Source organism: Chionomys nivalis, chromosome 22 (genome assembly GCF_950005125.1).
Source record: "Chionomys nivalis chromosome 22, mChiNiv1.1, whole genome shotgun sequence".
In the NCBI taxonomy this organism is placed as follows: domain Eukaryota; kingdom Metazoa; phylum Chordata; class Mammalia; order Rodentia; family Cricetidae; genus Chionomys; species Chionomys nivalis.
In genome coordinates, this window is record NC_080107.1 from 49,558,501 (window position 1) to 49,577,706 (window position 19,206).

General features: G+C 43.2%; 1 protein-coding gene across 8 annotated transcripts in view; it reads left to right on the forward strand.

Annotated features, from left to right (window-relative positions):
* Mapkap1 (MAPK associated protein 1) overlaps nucleotides 1–19,206 on the forward strand; it is a 234,542-nt gene that overhangs the window by 172,608 nt on the left and 42,728 nt on the right. For 7 of the 8 annotated variants that reach the window (XM_057755381.1, XM_057755379.1, XM_057755385.1 and 4 more), the window contains one exon: nucleotides 2,402–2,509. The exons of the other annotated variant lie outside the window; for it this stretch is intronic. In XM_057755381.1, the coding sequence (XP_057611364.1) occupies nucleotides 2,402–2,509 (108 nt within the window). The remainder of the gene's footprint in view (nucleotides 1–2,401; nucleotides 2,510–19,206) is intronic. 8 annotated transcript variants of the gene reach the window in all.

Genomic DNA, 19,206 nt, shown 5'->3' on the forward strand with positions numbered 1-19,206 from the left:
TCTACAAATCTACAAAAATCTCTATTTAACGAGGTAAGCTGTGGCCTCTCTAATTGGCTGGCAGTTTATAGTTTGCAGGAAGAGAAAGGCTCAAGGCTCAGGAGTGATAAATCCAAAAGGACCTTGGGCCTTACTCTACTCTTGTTACTTCTTACCTAGTGATCTTGGGGGTTTCTCCATGGGGGTCCCGTCTGTGACATGGGCTGCCGAGGCTACCTGCAGGATGCATGATGATTCTAATAGAAAGGTCTGAACAAAGACATTTGAGAGTGTGGTAGGGAGTCGGTTTTAGGACAAGGGGCCCTTAACTTCCCTGACTTCCCTGGAAGTTGCAGAGACGGGAAATTTTTAAAAATTCCTGAAATTCCCTCTGTGGCAGCCAGGCCCTAGTTCCCAGTGGACAGGAAAAGAGAGCAGGCACACAGGCCAGCTGCCAGTCTACAGGGTGATTTAGGATGAAACTGTGTAAATGGACCTGTTTGAATTGAAATTATTGCCTGTGAAAGGCTCTTCGAAGCTCTGCAGTGTGTCGTAATTACAGCAGTCTCAGGAAAAATGACGTAGTAAGAAATTGGAAAATTCTTAGCTAAGTGCAACATTTTAAGTTAAAAAAAAATAGCCTTTGTTATGTAGAAATTTGAAAAATACAGGAAAACACAAAGGAAAAATAAAGTCGTGCATAATCCCATTATTACAATGTAACTACAGTTCACTTTTTAGAAACAGCTTTCTTATCCCTGCACTTTCATATGCATTTTTATAACAGTAATTATCCTATAAAAATTGTGCCTTAGGGTTTGTTTTGTAAAATAACATGCCATAAACATGTTTTGTAATATTGAATATCTTAGAATTACTTTTAATATCTCTGAAATACTCAACAATATTTTATTTAGTAGGCTCTTTGTTATCAAATCTAAGTTGTTCCCAAATTTTGAATGTCATGAAACTATTAGATATTAGTATCTTGGGTTGGGGATTGATTTTAGGACCTCCATGGGCTCCTGAGTCTGCAGGTGCTCAGGCCCCTCTGTCCATGGTGTAGGGTTTGCATAGCACGCTCTCCCACAACTCTGACTCTGGAGTCTGTGAAGTGCTTAGCACAGTGCAGGCTGGGTAGTTGCTCTATGGATGATGAGGAATGATGGGAAATATTAAGTGTGCTGTATACACAACTTTGCCTAAGTGTTTTCAGTCTGCAGTGGTTAAAGTCCACACAACATAGATACAGGGGGCTGATGGTTATAATTAATCTTTGTACCCAGATCCCACTATAAATTTATGGAAATTGATGCATGACTCTGACATGTTGCTTCTGGGGTGTTGGGAATAGAGAGGCCTAGATTTTTCCGGGAACCCTGCACTGCCTCTGCTTTCATCCTCAGCTCTCTCATACCTCCTTGTATCTGGCCAAACATGAGAGTTTCCTGTGCCTCTCACCTTTCCAATAACCATGAGCAAATTACAGGCACAGTTTCGAATCTGACAGAACAACATTGCTATTTAGGTTGACAAAGAAATAATGAATAAATGTATAAAATGTTCTGCTGCCTTTTTAGATCTGCCATAATCCATATATATAAGAGTATAATGAGATGGGTAGAACTCTTTGTTGTGAAATACTGCACCCATGTCTCTAATGTTCCCACAGATGTCTTAATAAAAGCATAAACGAAAAAGGAAAAACAGCTTATAGGTAGCTTCTACCTTTTCATTACCAAACCCAAAGCCTGGGATCAACTCTATATATTTTGTGTTTTAATTTCTTTGACTTCTTAAGCTATCATAGAGTTCTACACATACCTTATTCCCGATTGTAATTGATCAGTGTGTGATGATTATTAAAAAGTACCTTGGCAACAGGGCCTCGTGTGAAATCAATGATTCCTAAGCCAGTAGGGGTGTGTGTGTGTGTGTGTGTGTGTGTGTGTGTGTGTGTGTGTGTGTTTGAGACAGGGTCTCTCTACACAACCCTAGACCCACCTGGCCTCAGACTCACAGGAATCCACCTGCCTCTGCCTCCCGAGTGCTGAACTTAAAGGTGTGTGTTACCGTGCTGGCTCTGAGTCAGTGTTTTATTCACGTCATCTTTGTCTTCATCATACTTGTTGAGGTATAAAGTCCAGAAACAGGTCCAGAGAGGATGATAACCTGTTCCATATCAGAGAAACGGGGCAGTCTTTTGTGCCTCCAGTTCATTCTCACTCAGACCTCTTACCTAATGTGGGAAGAACTAAGGACGGAGTGAGAAAAGCCAGTTTCTGGTCTTGGGTAGTTACAAGACTTGAGTCAGACATTATCGTTTTCATTTGGCTTTCCCTGATGAATGGTAGGTCATTTCTGAGTGTTACATTCACCATTTCAGACTTCCTCCCCTCCTCCTGCCCCTTTGATCTTCCAGGCCCTCAGTACCGCCTGGAGAAGCAGAGTGAGCCTAACGTCGCAGTGGACCTGGAGAGCACGCTGGAGAGCCAGAACGCCTGGGAGTTCTGCCTGGTCCGCGAGAACAGTACGTTGACTGCCTCGCTCTGTGCTGCTTTGTCTGTTGGAAACTTGCTTAGGAGTGACGTGATTGACCATACTTTCTGGCCTGGCGTCCCTAAGCAGATAAAAAGTGACCACAGCTCTCACTAGAAGTGTGTCTCAAAGCAGAATGATAGATTCTGTGCTATCTAGTAGTCTGCATCCTGTTTAGCACTTAGTGATTAATATTTTCTCTTGAACTACATTTTCCTCATTTTGGAACAACCCTGGAAACAGCTTAGAAACAAGAGGCTTTTTCTCAGGCAAAGGCTCTTTTGTATATACAGCAACTGGCCTTGTCAGTGTCAACTGCTTAACAACATGTTTTAGAAAAATTTAAACACTCAGCGAAGGCGTCATAGTGACTCCAAGTGACACATTGAGATCTGGATTTCTTCCCTTCCAGTCTCCAGAGTTTCTGAGTTGGGAAGTTTTGTTCCCCAAACAGAAGGAGATCACCTGCCCACAGCCACTCATGCTCCAGAGCTGTTTCTTCTGCCGGAGTGCTCTTCCCGTCTTTTCTTGCTTGCTCATCCGTGTCCTTGTCTCAGTTTAAACGTCACATCTGCAGAGATAGTTCTATCACCCAAACCTGGTTCATTCCTCATCTGGGACCCCAGGAGCTATCTCAGAGTATTCTGGTTTTTAATTCATGGCATGTATTGCTGTTATTAATTTTGCCTAGTAACTGGCTAATATCTACCTCCCCCACTGGATTATGAGTCTGCAAGGGCATTCCTGAGCCATGCTAGTTGTCCCTCATTAGCTCAGCAGCGTGCTAAAAACTACACACTATAGAAGCTCAGGAGAGATAGACTGAGTGAGTGAGTAAATAAAAGGCCTTTAGTCCTGCCACTGACTCTTAGCAGACTGGACTGCTGCTCCTTCACCAGAACCCTTGGCTGCCTCTGAGACAGCATGCACACATTGACCAGGAAGGAGAGATGTGGCTTTCAGAGCAATTTCTCAGATAAAGGTTGATGGCCTCACCATCTGTAGGTGGTTATAAGAATCCTATGTAAGAACATAGAAAATTAAAAATCAGTAATGCCTAAATGGTCTAAAGACACTTAGATAAGTAATAAATATTCATAAGTCTGTGTTCTCTCAAGAATCTAATATACAAGTATTTTTAGGTAAATAATAAATATTCATAAGTCTGTGTTCTCTCAAGAATCTAATATACAAGTATTTTTAGGTAAAATATGATGTTCTCCCCTTATCAAATAAAGCAGGTATTTCAGAAGTATTCCTTCTGGACTGGGCATGGTGGTGTGCAGCTGTTATCAGCACATAGGAGGCTGAGGCAGGAGAGTCAGAAGTTCAAGGTCATCATCAGCTACTTAAGTTTAGGGCTAACCTAAGATGCACAAGGCGTATCTCAACTAAAATAAGCAATAAATAAATCCTCATGGGTAGGGAAGATCTGAGGATGCTGACATACTTAAGTGCTGGTTACAACAGTGGAATCTATTAAAGATACTAGCTGGGTATATGAGAGGCCTAAGATTGTCTACACAAGATTTCCACTTTGGGGAATCTACCCTGAGAAAAGACCTAAAATGCAACAAAGATTTATGTATATTATGGTTTTTACAGTGTTGTTTCTGCCTCCAACTAGGAAAGTCATAGCTTAAGTTCTATCCCTGTATTGGGGATTTATGCAGCTTCTTAGTATACTGACTAAGAACAATAAAATTAGCCTGGAAATCAAAAAAGGGAGAGAAAATTGGTATGCATTTGGAAATTGAGAAGTAAGCTTCTGATCCTGTGAGTGAAAAAAATAAATAATAATAATAGACATTAGAAAATACGGGGGAGTGCTCGCCTAGTGTGTTTGAAAACTTGGGGTCAATTCATAGTAGCACACAACAAACAAAACAAGAAAATATATTGATAGAATAATGAAAATCCTATATATTAAAAGTTGTAGATATGGTTACAGCAGCATGTAAGGAAGTGTTACAACCTTTCAGTTTATTTATGTATTACAAAAGAAAAGTAATGAACTGAGCATTCAGCTATTCAGCAAAAAAAAAAAGAGTAGAAGAATAGAGAAGAAAGCCTAAGAGACCAAAAAAAAGAGGCAACAAAGATCAGAAATTACTGAGCTAGAAAACTCAGAAACATCAAAAGGACTCATAAAATCAGTAAACCTCTTTTGAAATGGGTTAAAGTCAAGGAAAGAAAATAGCAGAGAAACATAGGTAGTAACAGACGGAAAAAGGAGACTCACGACAGATCCCATAATCATTACCCATATAGCACAGAGGGTGTCTGTGTGCGTGTAAGTTTACATATGTGTAAGTTCCCTTGCCTGTACAGATCGTGGGAAACCATTGTCTGCAGTCACTCTCCCTGAACCTGGCATTTGCTGCTTTGATTGTCTGGCCATCAGGGTCCAGGGATCCTTCTGTCTCTGGGCCTTTGCATAGCTGGTACTTTACCCTCTAAGCCATCTCCCCAGCCCATACAAGAGGATTGTGAAAACCTCCACTGCAAAAAAAAGAAAAAAGAAAAAAAAAATGCAGATGAAAAGAATGAAGTCCTATAAAAAAAAATCAACATCAAATCAAAATTGGCACAAGAAGAAATGGGAATGTTCTGGTCAATTTTGAAAATTAGAATTAATGATTGAAAACATCCCACAGAGAGAGCCCAAGCAAGTCATGGTGGGACACTTGAGAATCAAGAGGCCCACTCGCACGTGCTGCCCCAGAGAGGTGGCCCTGGAGCTGATGGAAGACATGAGGCAAGCATAACCCTGGTACAACCCCAGTAATGATGACACAAGACCAAAACATTCCACACCAGTCTTAGAGAGATCCTAAAATCCCAGCAAATTGGTAACATGCCAAGTCCAACATTTGATTAGAAGAATTGCATCTCATTGCCAAGTGGGTTTACTCTAGAATGCAAAGTTGGTGATTTGCTGCAGTAATGGTAAAAGAAGAAAAAAATGTATGTACAGAATTTTATTTATCTTTTTACTTACTATTTCTGCCGTTAAAAGTTGTGTTTAGGGGCTAGAGAGATGGCTCAGCAGATAAGAGTGCTTGTTGCTCATGCTAAGGACCAGGATTTGGTTTCTAACATTTACATCTGGCACCCCACAACAGCCTGTAACTCCAGATCCTGTCCTCTTTGAGCACCTGCACACACTTGTTGGTGTACATATATACACCTGTACACACATGTTCGTGCATGCATAAATACACACAGTAAGTAAATAGGTTATGTCTGGCAAGTTTGGTGATGAGAGCAGTCATGTTGCTAACATCAGAGGGAAGAACCGCACTGTGATCCTGCTGCTGCATTCCTTTGATGAAATGCACTGTGATCCTGCTGCTGCATTCCTTTGATGAGAGCAAAGCTAGGGATGCAGCAGTAGAGAAGGAGTGAGCTCAAAATAGCTATCTCTGCTAGATGCAATTCCAAGTCATTCATTTTCCTTCTCTTGGTTCAGGCTTACACATTCTAGAATTTCTAAAAGAAGAAAAGGTGAACGTGACATAAAGGCAAACTCTCATGGACAGAGACTTATAGTAAACACGTCTTAGTGTGGCATTTCCTGTGGCACCCCTGCGATAACTCATAGCCCCGTGCTTCAGAGTGCCACAGGAAGAGCTGCACAGCTGTCCCTTGCTGCCCTTCTACCTGATAATTGCTTTCCTTCTCCATTGTTCCTGTCATTCTTTAAGATTCTCTTAAATACCTGGGCAAGTGATTGACCAGTAGGAACCTCATCTAGGATTCTGTTTCATAGTGTTGGCCTCCCAGTAAGTCACAAATAAGGAAGTGTGCTTACTTATTAGTATCTTGGTGACTTTTTTGGATATGTTCACACTTTTACTTAAAAAAAAGTTTTTTTCTTCTTCTTTAGGAAACCAAAGTGTAGGAATTAAGCTTCACTTCTTTCTTCTTCTCCCAGAGATGACAGGCATCTGTCTCTCCAGGGCTGGTCTGTGCACATTCACATGTACATGAGCAGTTGTGTGAACATGCATGCACACATACACATCCATGTTTATGTTCCTTCCTTAAAAAACACAAATGAAGACTTGCTGCATTGTTATTTTATCATCTTAATGATTCACTGTGTATTACTCTGTATTGATTCGCATATTCTACATGTAAATTTTATGTTCCTAAACTGCTGCTATTACTCTATAGTTTATATGATATAGATAGCTTTTGTTTTTAAGGAAAAGCCCCAGGTCTCTATGATAAGAAGGAAAAAAAGTGTGAGGATTAGTGAATGAAGCTTTGGCATCTAGGCCCTAGCTCATACCCCACAGCTAAGCAAGAACAGTCTGCAACTGTGCTGCCTTTTGAGCCCCAGCACCACTCTCCCCAAGACTTTGTCATTTGTTCCAGTTCTGGTGTTGTGAGTCAAAACTGCTTGGAATGAAAGAAACCCCCACCACTGTGTTTATAAATAATAAAGGCAGAAAACAGTCAGAATGCAATGGACTATTGTGACTTAGCTGTATAAAATAGGTGCAAATTATGAAAAGCAATTTATTATTTTCATAGAAAAATGTTTAAAAGACTAACTATAGAGATCCCAACTAATAACCATATATTATTGTCTACTGGCCATCTACTAAGAAGTTCAATCAATACAATGTTTCAGAATGTTTTTTTCCACTCCCTCACTGTTTTGGGTTGTTTGGTCAGGCACACCACCCTCCAGAACCGTGTTCAAAGGCAGCCGAGTGGAGTTTATGCATTGCAGCACACATTGGAGAATGTGCTGCCCATGGCTTCCTGTCCGTGCTGCGTACTACTCTGAGAGCACCATCGTTCCCTGAAGCTGGGGGCAATTCAGCTGCCTCCATGGTGCTCACAGCAGGAGTTAGTGTGTTCACATAGAAGGTTCTTAGGATAGTACCTGGTGTATAATTATCCATCAGGGAGTGTTGGTTTTAACTAGGAAATGATGGTAGCACTGCCTCTGTGGCTGGTAGAGCTTTGGGCACCGTGTTTTGGTCTGGAACCATGGAGCTGTCAGAGCCTTTACCAAGATGGAGAGAGAGAGAAGGGATTGACCTGGAATTGAGGACCAAGAGAAATTACAGGCAGAGCACTTTCTGCTGTCCCAAAATGAGGTTCACTTTATAAGTCACATCATTGGATTGAAAAAACTGTAATGTAGATAGCAGCCTTTCAGTTTTCCTTCAGAGGGGTGGGCCATGACATTTTTTAAAGCAACCATACCCAACAGTGTTTTAAAGTCGTTTATTAAGGCCTACTATTACAGGATCTTGTACTGAACTCACATTTTCTCCTACAGACATTGCTCTCATGGTGAGAAGACTTTACCAAAGCTAGCCAGATAGCAGCATAGCACCAAAACCTGAAGTCAGCCCTCTATTTCCAAAGCCCACTCTTCTACAACCTGAAGTTCGGATCATGAGAAAGGTTGTGCTGATTGTCCTTGTCCTCTGTGAGAGAGAAGCTTGCACGTGAACTGATGTGACAAGTTTCTGCCTAGGGACCGAGAGCTCACATTTGTGCTTGGATCTCGGCCTAAATAAGAATGTGACAAGCCAGAGCCCTTGAGCTTTCCAGTTTGGATCTGTGTCTCATGATCTACTGCATCCTTCAGCCAACTGTCTGCTCAAAGCTGGAGGCAAACCAGACAGAAGCAGCGAGTACATTCCAAGGAGGAGGTAGCAGTAAACTCCTGTTCTTGTTCAAGCTTCCATATCAATCCTGACACCACACTGAGCTTCAGTTTTCTCTTCTGCCAAATGTAGAACCTGGGTGACCTTTCACACTGATCAAATGTGGGTCACCCATCTAGGGCCTTAAAAGAAAGAAACAGCTTCTTCCTTGGCTTTGAGATAGGAACTCTGGAATTCCTCATCATTGGGGCCAAAATATACCCAAGATTAGCCTGGCTTTAAGGACTGCCTGGAAACTGCCAGTTACTGTCTCTCTTTATCTCTCACTAGGCTACTATCATAATAGTTCAGCATGATGCTTAAAGGATTGTCACTAGAACCAGGTAGACCTTAGGTGAAGTACTTGCAGCCCCTGATATTAGGTACATCATGCATGGCACCTCTCCAAGACCCAGTTTCCTGTGGAGGAAGAATCTGCTTGGGGCCTCTTGTGAAGATGGAGTGAGATAGGAACACAATTGTAGCCACCTTTTAGGAAAGTGTGGTCATGTTTCTTTTATAGAGGAGGAAACTGAGGCTCTCCAAAGGGAAGTGTTTTGCTAATGTCTTATGAATACTAATGAGGAGCGTGGAAAAGAAAACTGTCTTCTTTCATTAAATCTACTGTAAAACTGAGCCTAGTTCCTTTGCTTCCTTAATAAAGATGCTATGGAGAGAGGAATCAGGGGCTCAAGTTGAATGTCTTTCAAAGGAGACGCATAGAATGCTTACAACCTTCCATCATTTCAGTTCCTTCCTGAACTTAGCTTCCTTTATTTAAGGTCACACTACAAAGGCTGCATAGTTCCCCAAATAGACTGTGTGGAACAGATGATCTGCAGGGCCAGAGGGATCTCATTTAGTTGCCCCTTAAAGACCCAGGAAAGCGCCGCGCTAATCCCAGCACTCGGGAGGCAGAGGCAGGTGAATCTATGAGTTTGAGGCCAGCCTGGTCTACAGAGTGATTTCCAGGGTAGCCAGGTTACAGAGAGAAATTCTGTCTCAAAAAGCCAAAACAAACAAACAAGCAAGCAAACAGGAAAGCAACTCTTCAAAGCCTGCTTGGGACCCCTGGCTACCGCTTCCTGGGTTTGGAGTCCCTCTCCTTCCTCCTCTTGAATTACACTTAGTGGATTTGTCTGCTGCAAGCTAGACTGCAGCGCCTCTCACCCTGGACAGTGACCATATCTTAATACCCTGTCTCTCCTTGTCTGCCTAGACCCGACTCCTTCCCCCTGAAGGTGTGTGTACCTACCTCCTGCACCCCTCCTCCCTGATGCCCTCACTCTGCTGCTGAGGAAGCCATGGCTTCACAGTCTCCATGCTTAGACTTGACTTTCCCTCCCGAAAAGAGAAAGATTCCGAAATGGAAGGGAAAAGTGCTGCCCTCTTCCATGTGTTGCTGTGAAGTTTCTTCACAGCAGGCCCATTCCTCCTTTGGTTTGTTCTCAGCCAGGCCTGGAGACTCCCTGGTGTCTTTTATTAGACCACAGCACTACTCGTCAAATACAGAGGAAAATGTGATCATGCAAATAAACTCTGTTTACAAGGAGCAGTGACTTGTGACACTCACGGTCCATATTTCAGGCTGAATTATTGCCGAAAGGCATTGTTTGTCTGGCTTAGAGGTAGGTGCTCTCGGTAAGGATTTTCTACTTGATGTTGCATATCAGCTTCTTGCACACTAACAGAATTTAAATGCAGTGGAAGTGTTACCACAGAGTTCCTGTATCCACCTCTTGCTGTTTGCTAATGGGCTGGTTGGCCATGTGTATGGGAGGAAAGGTGAGGTGTTGGGCAAGTTCTTCTCTGTGAGCTTCATTTTTCATGTGATGAATGTGATGGTGATCCCGCCCTTTGGGGGTGTTGTGAGGTATCAACCATGGAAGCAAGTAAATGACACTATATGTTAAAGCTGATAATAAACCACAGTGTACCATCCAAGGGGCCATTAACAAAATGCCTGTGCCTCCGAGCTCTCCCAGTCACAAGCTGCTCTGAGCTTCTGTTACCTTGTCCATGGTAGTCCTCCCAGTAGCCTCTGACACTTCCCACAGTCTCTTTGGGCAAAGGAAGAGTGGACCCCTAGGGCTAAGAACTGTGCAGACCTGGATAGGAAACAAACCTGTGCCCTGTCCACAGGGACTTTTTTAGTAATGAAAGCACCCATTGTGCTATGTGGGCTGAGAACTTCCACATGAATTGACTTTTTCTTGCCCCTCCTTTCTGAAAAGTCCCCCCCCCTTCATTTTATCATTAGGTAGTAATTAGTATTCAAGGGAAATTGGTCTTAATATATTAAAATTGGTTAAGTGCATTTAGACCTGTACCACAGCCAATGTCTTATTGGAAAATGTAATTGGGGACTCTGTGTATGTAATTAATTGAATTACAATTAAGAACTTTCATTAAGCGATACACTGGTACATTAGAGCAGTAAGGAAACATGTTTGATGAGCTGCAGACCCTGTCTGGGCTGTAAGTGAGGGCACAAAGCCTTGCACTCTTCCAGTTGGCTCCTGGCCTCAGAATGTGCCCTGCTCCCCCAGTCATGGTTTTAGTAATGCATCAGGTGACATTCCTGCAGTGATTAGATGGGAACTGGGTTTCTTCCAGCATTGTACTCTGTCTCTTGATTTTGGACCTCAGTGTTAGTCAGATTTTCTAGTCCTTAGGTATTTTGCTATATAAACTGTCCAGTGTTAGGATCCCTAGGGGGAAAAAAAAAGCACATTACTTTCCCTGAGTTCTGAGCAGAAGCAAAGACACATTGGAGGAAGAAGTGATAGGGATTTTGCCAGCCTAACTTGCAAGTAAACCCATCATGAGACCTGTGTCCCACCCTGCAAATGGTCACACTCCAGCTCTCAAGGATGGTTGTGTTCACTTTGAACGTGTGTTTGTTCACTTGTTCTTTATACGCTGACATTGGATCAACGACAACTACAGGGTTGAAGAGGAGCCAGCAAAACACTAGTCCCGATATACTGGAGAGGTAAGGGTCAGTGAAAAGCAGAGGAAAGACACTGACCCAGTGTGCCCACAGCAGGAGGGGGAGCAGATAAAGGGGCTCAGCAGCCCCAAGTCTGCCTTTTAGATGCCAAGAGAAGGCTTGGGTTTAAGTGGCTGGGCAAAAGGAACGCAGTCTTGGTCAAGGTATAGCCTGTCCGTCACTGGTCCTTCATGTCTCAGCTCGGTTCTCTCCAGCAAGGTGTTTTGATAAAGAAGCCTCATTCTCCTGTGAATGAGAAGGGGGCATCTGTCCTGTGAGGTTTTGCTCTTCTTGTAATTCAGAGTGACTAAAATAATTCACTTCTGTTCCTTCCATCAAAAATCTGTACAAAGCGAAGGCAGAGATGCCAGGCTAGCATGTGCTTTTGCTACCTGGTGGGCCCAGGTGAAGAATGGGTGCTTTTGTTTAGCAAAGGTGGCTTTTGAGTGACCGTTTTGAGAAGAATCAGCTTCTTTGAAAAAAGGGGAAAATGAGTTAAAACAATAGGTAAGCGAATGTTCTAAGCTAGATACCGCCCATCTGAAGCCCCAAGACAGAAGTGTGTGGCACTGAGAGGACTACCCTGAACTGGGCATGGGTGCAGGGTGAGCAGAGGGCTGAGCAGGGTCCTTCTGTGATCTGTTCTCTCAGAAATTCTACAAACCTAAAACTGCTTCTTTCTGATCCCCTCATAAAGCAAGATTACCTTGATTTATTGAGGGAGAGCTGACATCTCTACGTGGGAAGTCCTCCAGCAGACTGACTCTGGCTCTAAGAGTTTAATCAATTAAGCACTGTGACAGCAAGGATTCCTGCTCAGGTTGTAGCATAGCCAATATCCTACTGTGTGATTTTGGTGGCTTTAAAGAGAATACTGCAGAGGGGCCTGTGTGTGTTATAGTATATAACCTATTGATCGTTTTTAGAGGCCAGCAAAAATGACTAGCAGCTGAAGGGAAGTGTTTAATAGAGGGGAAGCTTTGGGCTTATGGGACTTTGGGGACTTAAACGGCTTCTGGGGGGAAAAAGTGATGAATGCAGAGCACTAAGGAAGAGTTTTTTCTCCATGACTTACTCAGGCATCCAGTTTGGGTCTGACTGGGAAGTCCCTGCTTCCTTTGTTCCGCGGGGCACTGACACAGTTATGACCTGTGGCATTGTATAGCTCCAGCCCACTGAAGGAATCTTTACCCAGAACAGCTTGTGCAGTGGTTATACTGAGGATTCCATTCCTGGCTCCAGCTTTCCTGCCTCACTTTTTTTTTTCTCACTTGTTTGGGGATGTTATCACCTGACCTAAAAAGACTTTGGGAAATGGAAGGTGATCACATGTCCATAATACTGAACATATAGCATCTGGCATAGTACATACAGTACACGACCAGTAAATAGCAGGCTGAATCCCTGTCCTCAGTGCACCCTCTCTTTTGAAGGGTCTGGATGGTGTGGTGAGCATGGTGAGTTCTGTAGACCCAGGTCAACTCAGCTTCTGCTGACCACAAAACTTCTTGATCATGACTTATGGTTGCACAGTTCTGCTGGTGGCTTTGGGTGGACATTTACTGAGTGACAAACAGTATGCCATATAGAGTGGAATTTCCGTGCTGGCAGGGCATGCCTCTCCACGAGGAGACCACAGATACGTATGTGGAATAGTCTCAACGAGAGCTTTCCCCAGAGAACTGCAGGTTACCAGAGAGAAACCAAGGACAGTTCTGTTAAACTAGACTTTGAAGCATAAACATTTTGAAAAGGAAAGGATGCCCTGGCCAGATGGTACAGTCTGAGCAGAGACCAGCTTGTCTAAAGCAGGGGCTGGGGAGTGAACAGGATTGCAGGACTTTGAGATAGCATGGTGGGGGCCGTAGTTTGTTTTCCCTTCTCCAGTCGGTTCTCTGCACAGCAGTGTTTTTCTGCGTGCCAGAACTCCCTGCCTTTAGACTTTCTCCTCTCCTGCCCCTGTCCTTCTCCCCTTTCACCTTTTTCCTCTCACCTCTTCCCCTTCTCCCTCTCTTCTCTAGCCAAAGGCAAGCACTCGCTCTTTTCTAAAGAGTCCCTTACTCTGTGTACTTGCTTGTTTTCTCATCTTTTTTCTCAGAATTCCTACTCCTTTCTCATCACCAGAGAACCCTGCCTCCTCAGTCCCTTCACTGGACTAATAACATCTACTCTGTGGTGTTGTTTGTGGGTTGTGTCATGAGAACCTGAAAGGTGAGGATGCAGCAGAGGACATTTGCCTTCTGCTTGGGTTCTAGGGGTTTTTACAGGAAATGGAAGTTGCTTTAGCTTACACTAGACTAGGCCCGTTAGTCTTGGTCTGAGACCCACTGAGCCAGGGGGTGAACTTGAAAGTCCTGTGTAGCTTGCTCTGTGGATACAGGAAAAATGCCAATAGCGTACAATAAGTTCATCTGAGCTTTGACTTAATGACTAGTGCCTACTTGTTTGAAAGAAAGCCATGTGCCTCTGAATGTTTCCCTTGGTGCCTATAAAATCACGTGTATGAAACACTCTTTGAAGTGGGGAATTGTAGTTAGCCTTGGTTCTCAGCACTGAGAGCAAACTGTTCCTCTTGGAATATGTGTGTAGACGTTTTCAGCTGAGCTTGCTGTCAGGGTGCAGCACGTTCACACAGGCCTGACTCCACCTCTGTGTCCCGTCATGGTGTCCAAATGGGAACCAAGGACAGGAAGGGCATATCCATCCACAAAGTCAGCAGCTCTCACACTTTTTCTGTTGGAACCCCTTTATACAATTAAAAGTTAGTGAGGTGGGACTGGGGGTGAACTTGGGGTTAGATCAGATGTTTAGTTCATTCAGGACTCGGATTCCATCCCCAGCACCAAAAAGGAGAGGGACTGTTTGTCATTGTGTATTATCTTGATGTGAGAACTTTTGTTTCTTGTATAATTTCAGGGAGAACAATGTGACTTAGGCTGGCCTGTAACTCTCAATCCTCCTGTTCCAGGCCCCTAAATACTGGCATTATAAGTGTACGTACGACCTGGTTAATAAAAATATATTGACAACTACAAAAAATATATTGTCTGTTTCTAGAAATAGAAACAGAAATTTGTGTTTATTAAGTCATTAGGAAGAGTAGATCAGTTAGCATAAACATTTTTGTGAGAAAATAACCAGATTTTCTTTGAAATTTTAATGAGAAGAGTAGCACTGATATACTTTCTCTTCTCCCCACCCACAGCCCCCAGCTCTGAGGTAGGATGTGTTGTAGCCCAGACTGACCTGAACTCTTTGTATTGAGCTTGACCTCCGTGTACTAGGATTACAGGTGTGTACTTCCATGCCTGGTGTATGCAGTGCTGGGGTGTCCTGGTTTTTTTTTTGTGCCCAGGGCCTTGCACATGCTTAGCCACCTGAGCTGGAGCTCAGTCCTGTTGTATGTTTTTGCACATTTCTGTCTGGCTAATAGAATATTCTAGGTCTTCATATCTGCTTCTGTACTCAGTTTGTTACAATATATGTTTGGGTTGTAGTATAGGAATAAAATTTGTCTTGACACAGATACATTATTGAAACAGAGGAGAGAATTTCCGTACCCTTTTCACATAATCGTTGGTATTAATTTTCATTTATATCAAAATTCAAGTGATAGTTTCCTAAAGGTTAATTGCAACTTGAAATCAGAACTCCTTATTACGACGTGCACTTGTAAGGGAATAAGGGTAAAAGGCAAAAGATGTTTTACTGTTACTATGAAAACAGTATAGGACCTTGGGGCCTGAGAGGAGCTTGGAGGTAGATGTGCCCACCACTGGCCCAGACCTGGACTTTGAGGATCTCGAGTTTGAATTCACTGTTCTAGCCACATTTTCTTGTCCTGGGGCCAAGGGGGTGGGCATGCAGATAGATGTAGGAACAGCTTTTAACACAGCCTGAGAGGAGGGGAAGAATGGAAATGGCAAAGAAACACACAGACTCCAGTGTCTGGTGATCCTATCCCACGTGTTGTAAATCCATAGTGAGTGACTGAAAGCTAGGGTGTTAATGTACATCTGGCTTTATAGCCATGGTCTGTCTTCACAGCACCCACTCTTTCTTCTTTACTGTAGGAACTAGGGTCGCCTTGGACTTGGTCCCATTATTGCCTCCTCTGCTTCCCTTTGTGTTTCTCACCCCAGCCTGTTTGGCCTTTCTTCCCCTGAGTCAGGGACCGGACTCCATTCTGTAGTCCTCCTGATTTGCTTCCAGGGAATTAGTCTGCTTCCTCTAAGATTCTATGTTGTACCGAGACCCTTCCTAGGTGCACTCTTCCAGAGCCTTACTGTCAGTCCATCTGTGCTCTGGTGCTCAAGTCACTACTGAGACCCACCCCAGAGTGTGAGCTGTCACATTCAGCCTTGAGTTACTGCAATGTGAGCGTTTTGACACAATACATTATGGTAATGCACAGCACATAGAGACATTAACACTCCTGACTTTGACAGAGTATACTGTGAAGTCTTTGAAGGCACCATTATAATTTATCTTGTCACTCATGAGGAGATCTGGTTCAGCTTTAATGTAGATGAACACAGTGTGGTTTTTGTCTTATTTAATTGCTTGTGACCTTTTTAATTGCTAATTTAACAAAATACTAAAGGGTTATATTTCAATTACATTAATGATTTAGGGAGGGTTTTTGTGTGTTTGCTTTTTTAGACATTCTGGTTCTCTCTACTTTTCACTTTGAGAACATAAAATGTCATCTTGAACAGAAGTAGGGTTTTACTGTGAAGTTGATAGTACAATAATGATTTCCATATGCAAATGACATAATACCAAGTATCTTGCATGTGTGGTTGGGTTCCACCTTCTCCAAGGTACAGACACGCAAGGTTTACACACTAATTCACTGCATTTTTCTGGTCAGTGCTTGAGATAAAGTGCCTACTGCAGATGCTGTTAATACACTGGGCTTGTCTACTGGTTCTGTTCCTTTGTGTTCTGTAGCTGGGTCATAAGTTCCTCCCAGTACTTCTCATACTCTGCACTGCTGAATGGGTGAGACAGACACATGTACACACAGATAAACCCAACACTCAGTGGCACTCCTGGGCCCACCTAAAAACTGTCCTTGGGGCTCGGAGCTGCTGTTTCAGCAGCCAGAACACATGGGAATGCAGGACAGCGCCTTCCCTGTTCCCTTGATGCTGTGCCTTCCTGATCTTAAGAGCCAGCATGCCTCTGACAGGGGCCATGACTCAGAACTCACTCAAGCTTCAGGAAACCTAAGTCCTCAAAGGGATGTGAATTTACCCTGGCAGAGAGTAGAAGGTCAGTGTGTGAAGCATTAGTGTTGAACCAGCTCCAGCTATGAAAGCCTAAAATTAATAGAAGGAAATTGATAAGCCTTGCTGGTTATTCCATAGCTTAAGACCCTAACTAAAATCCTATCGTCTCATCTGCCCATTATTAACATTTCAGCAAAATATAAAGTTTTCATTAATCTCCCACAGTAAAGTTAGTCATGAAAACTGGCACTTGTTTGAGCTTTTAGGACACATTAGCTGGTGTATTAAATAGAACGTGTCCTTCTTCAGCAGCTTCTGCAAGAAACTAAATCAATTTTCAGCCGTATTTATGCACCACTTTATCTAAAAGCATCTGAATTATCATTTACAGCTAAGATGCTTTATTAACAGCTGGCATTGAAATTGCTCAGTAAAAAATTGTATGTCACGTGTAGTAATTTTTAAATTGGTTTTAATCCAACATCATAAAATGTAAAAATCTTAAGTATGGGGTTTTGTTGTTGTTGTTTTATTTTAGTAATTGGCATTTTAACATAATAAGCTATTACTCTTTCCAAATCAAATACCTGCAATGTTTAGAAAATAGCAATTAGTTACAGTTCCAGAAGCTGTAGAACTCAGGGCTAAGCTCTATAAAATGTGGTGTTCTCAGTAAAAAAAAAAAAAAAAAGGCTGAGTTGGACTTTTGTATTTAAGAAATAAAGAATGTTTTCTTTATAATTTTCATGTATAAAAATCCTAAGATAGAAGTGAATGCTTTTTGGCAGTTATGTTTCTATTAAGATGTAGTTTTGACAAAGTAAAAGACTATGCTAAACTTTCCTCCCAGTTTCCATTCTAATGTCACATTTCCGAGGAGACATTTGAGGGCCATGATCTGTCCCAAATCACTGGTGCTTCAAAGAATGAAACCAGTCCTCAGATGGCTCTTGCCGAGGGCGCGTCACTCAGTTAGTCCTGCAGTAGGATACTGGTTAAGTCACTGCCGCACACTGCACTTGCACTAGGCTCCAGCCTTGTTTGCACAGCAGTAAGGAGGACATCGCGATCATGGTGACTGCCCTCCTGTGGCTTACAGTCTGGAGGCAGAGATAGGTGATGACTTGGTGGTCACTGGCCTGTAGAAGATAGAGATGCAGTGTCAGGAGCCATACTAGATTTGGGGGCTTGGAGTCAGGAAAGTCTCCCTTCTTGGAGCCTCATTTGACCAGGCTTTTGAGAAGGAATAGGAAGGAGAATGGAAAGGACAGGGAGCAGGGCGCTCTGAGCATGGAGGATGATGACATGTGCAGTATGATCTAAGATAGGACTGTGTCCAAGGTGTGTCACATCCTTCCCAGGGGAACAGCCTAACACAGGGCTGCATTGTTCATATGGAAGACCATAGTGTTTGGAAACAAAACATCACTTGCTAATAACTGAGTTCAGTGTAAAAGAAGAAGAAACAGACTTATTTAAAAAGTCAGCCTGTAGGCAAAGAAAAGCATGGAGTTGTCAGGCTGTGAAGATACCCAAAGCTAGTTAGTACTTTTGCTCCCACAAACTCTGTCTGAAGGAATTCTGGACATTTGCCTGTGGTTTGCCTTTATCTAGTGTGGCCTTGGGATATGCCTTAACTTCCCATCGGTTTAAGATGGAAAATTCCAGAACCCTCCATGTTGTCATGAGGTTTAACCTGAATAAAGTACGTGACATCATGACTGACACAGGTAACACACTGCCCATTATTGATTTAGAAGTTTGGTGTGAGCACACCATTTGCTTGTGCTGTTCTCAGGAGAAAGCATAAAGATAAGTAAGAAACTTCCCTGGCCTTTGTGAAACTCCCACATTAGGACAAGGCTGAGTCTGAGCCCCTCTGGATACCGTTAGTCATTTTATATATTAGATTCTTTACATAAATTTTGATGTTCTATGAATGTCAAAGACAAATTCACAGAGGTAGTCACTCACCTAAGATCATACAGCAAATTAGAGGTAGAGATGGGAGTTGAACCAGGTCTGCTCAGCTCTGATCCAGTATATACCAGCTATTGTAGATGTGTGTCAGAGCCACTAAAACAGATTTCATGGAAGTGGTCAAGTCTGTGCTAGCCTGGGGAAGGGAAAGATTTTGGCTGTTCTGAGGTACCTGAAGGAGTTGTGTAGGCCATGAACAAGACCCAGCAACTGCGCTTCAGAGGTGTCCATCCCGGATTCTGGGAACTGGCATTGGTTTGTCTTTGCTTGATGGAACCTTGAACCTAGGAGCAGTCTGCAGCAGTTGGGAGGATCTGAGATAGGCATTATAAAGACGTAAGAGATTGGAAAACTGTTCAGTCACTTAAGCTGGCCTGCTTTCACTGCTGGCTGTAGAAAGGACTTCACTGAAGGGACCTGGGATCCAGAGAACGCTGTAGAGCACCAGTCTTCGTCACCCATGTCATGTCACATGGTGTGAGTGACCAGAAGGTCTTGTGACCAGATCATAGAGGCAGCCCAGCAGTCCGAAGGCCCGCGAGAGGCCCCTGCCTGAGGCAGGGGAAGCTCTCAACCATGGCAAGGGCTGCTAAGCAGACAGACAAGTTGGGGATTTGGAAGGGGCAGGGTTCTTCAAGGAGCATGGGGTGATGTCCATAATCACCACACTCCCAGATTTTGATGAGCGCAATGGAGGCCACGCTGCCTGAGAGCGTGAGCAGGATGCTGCCATTCTTTTCTCCCACTACCCAGCCAAGGGCCTGCCTTGGAATAGGCAGTGTTTGTGGAATTAACTGTTGAATGATTA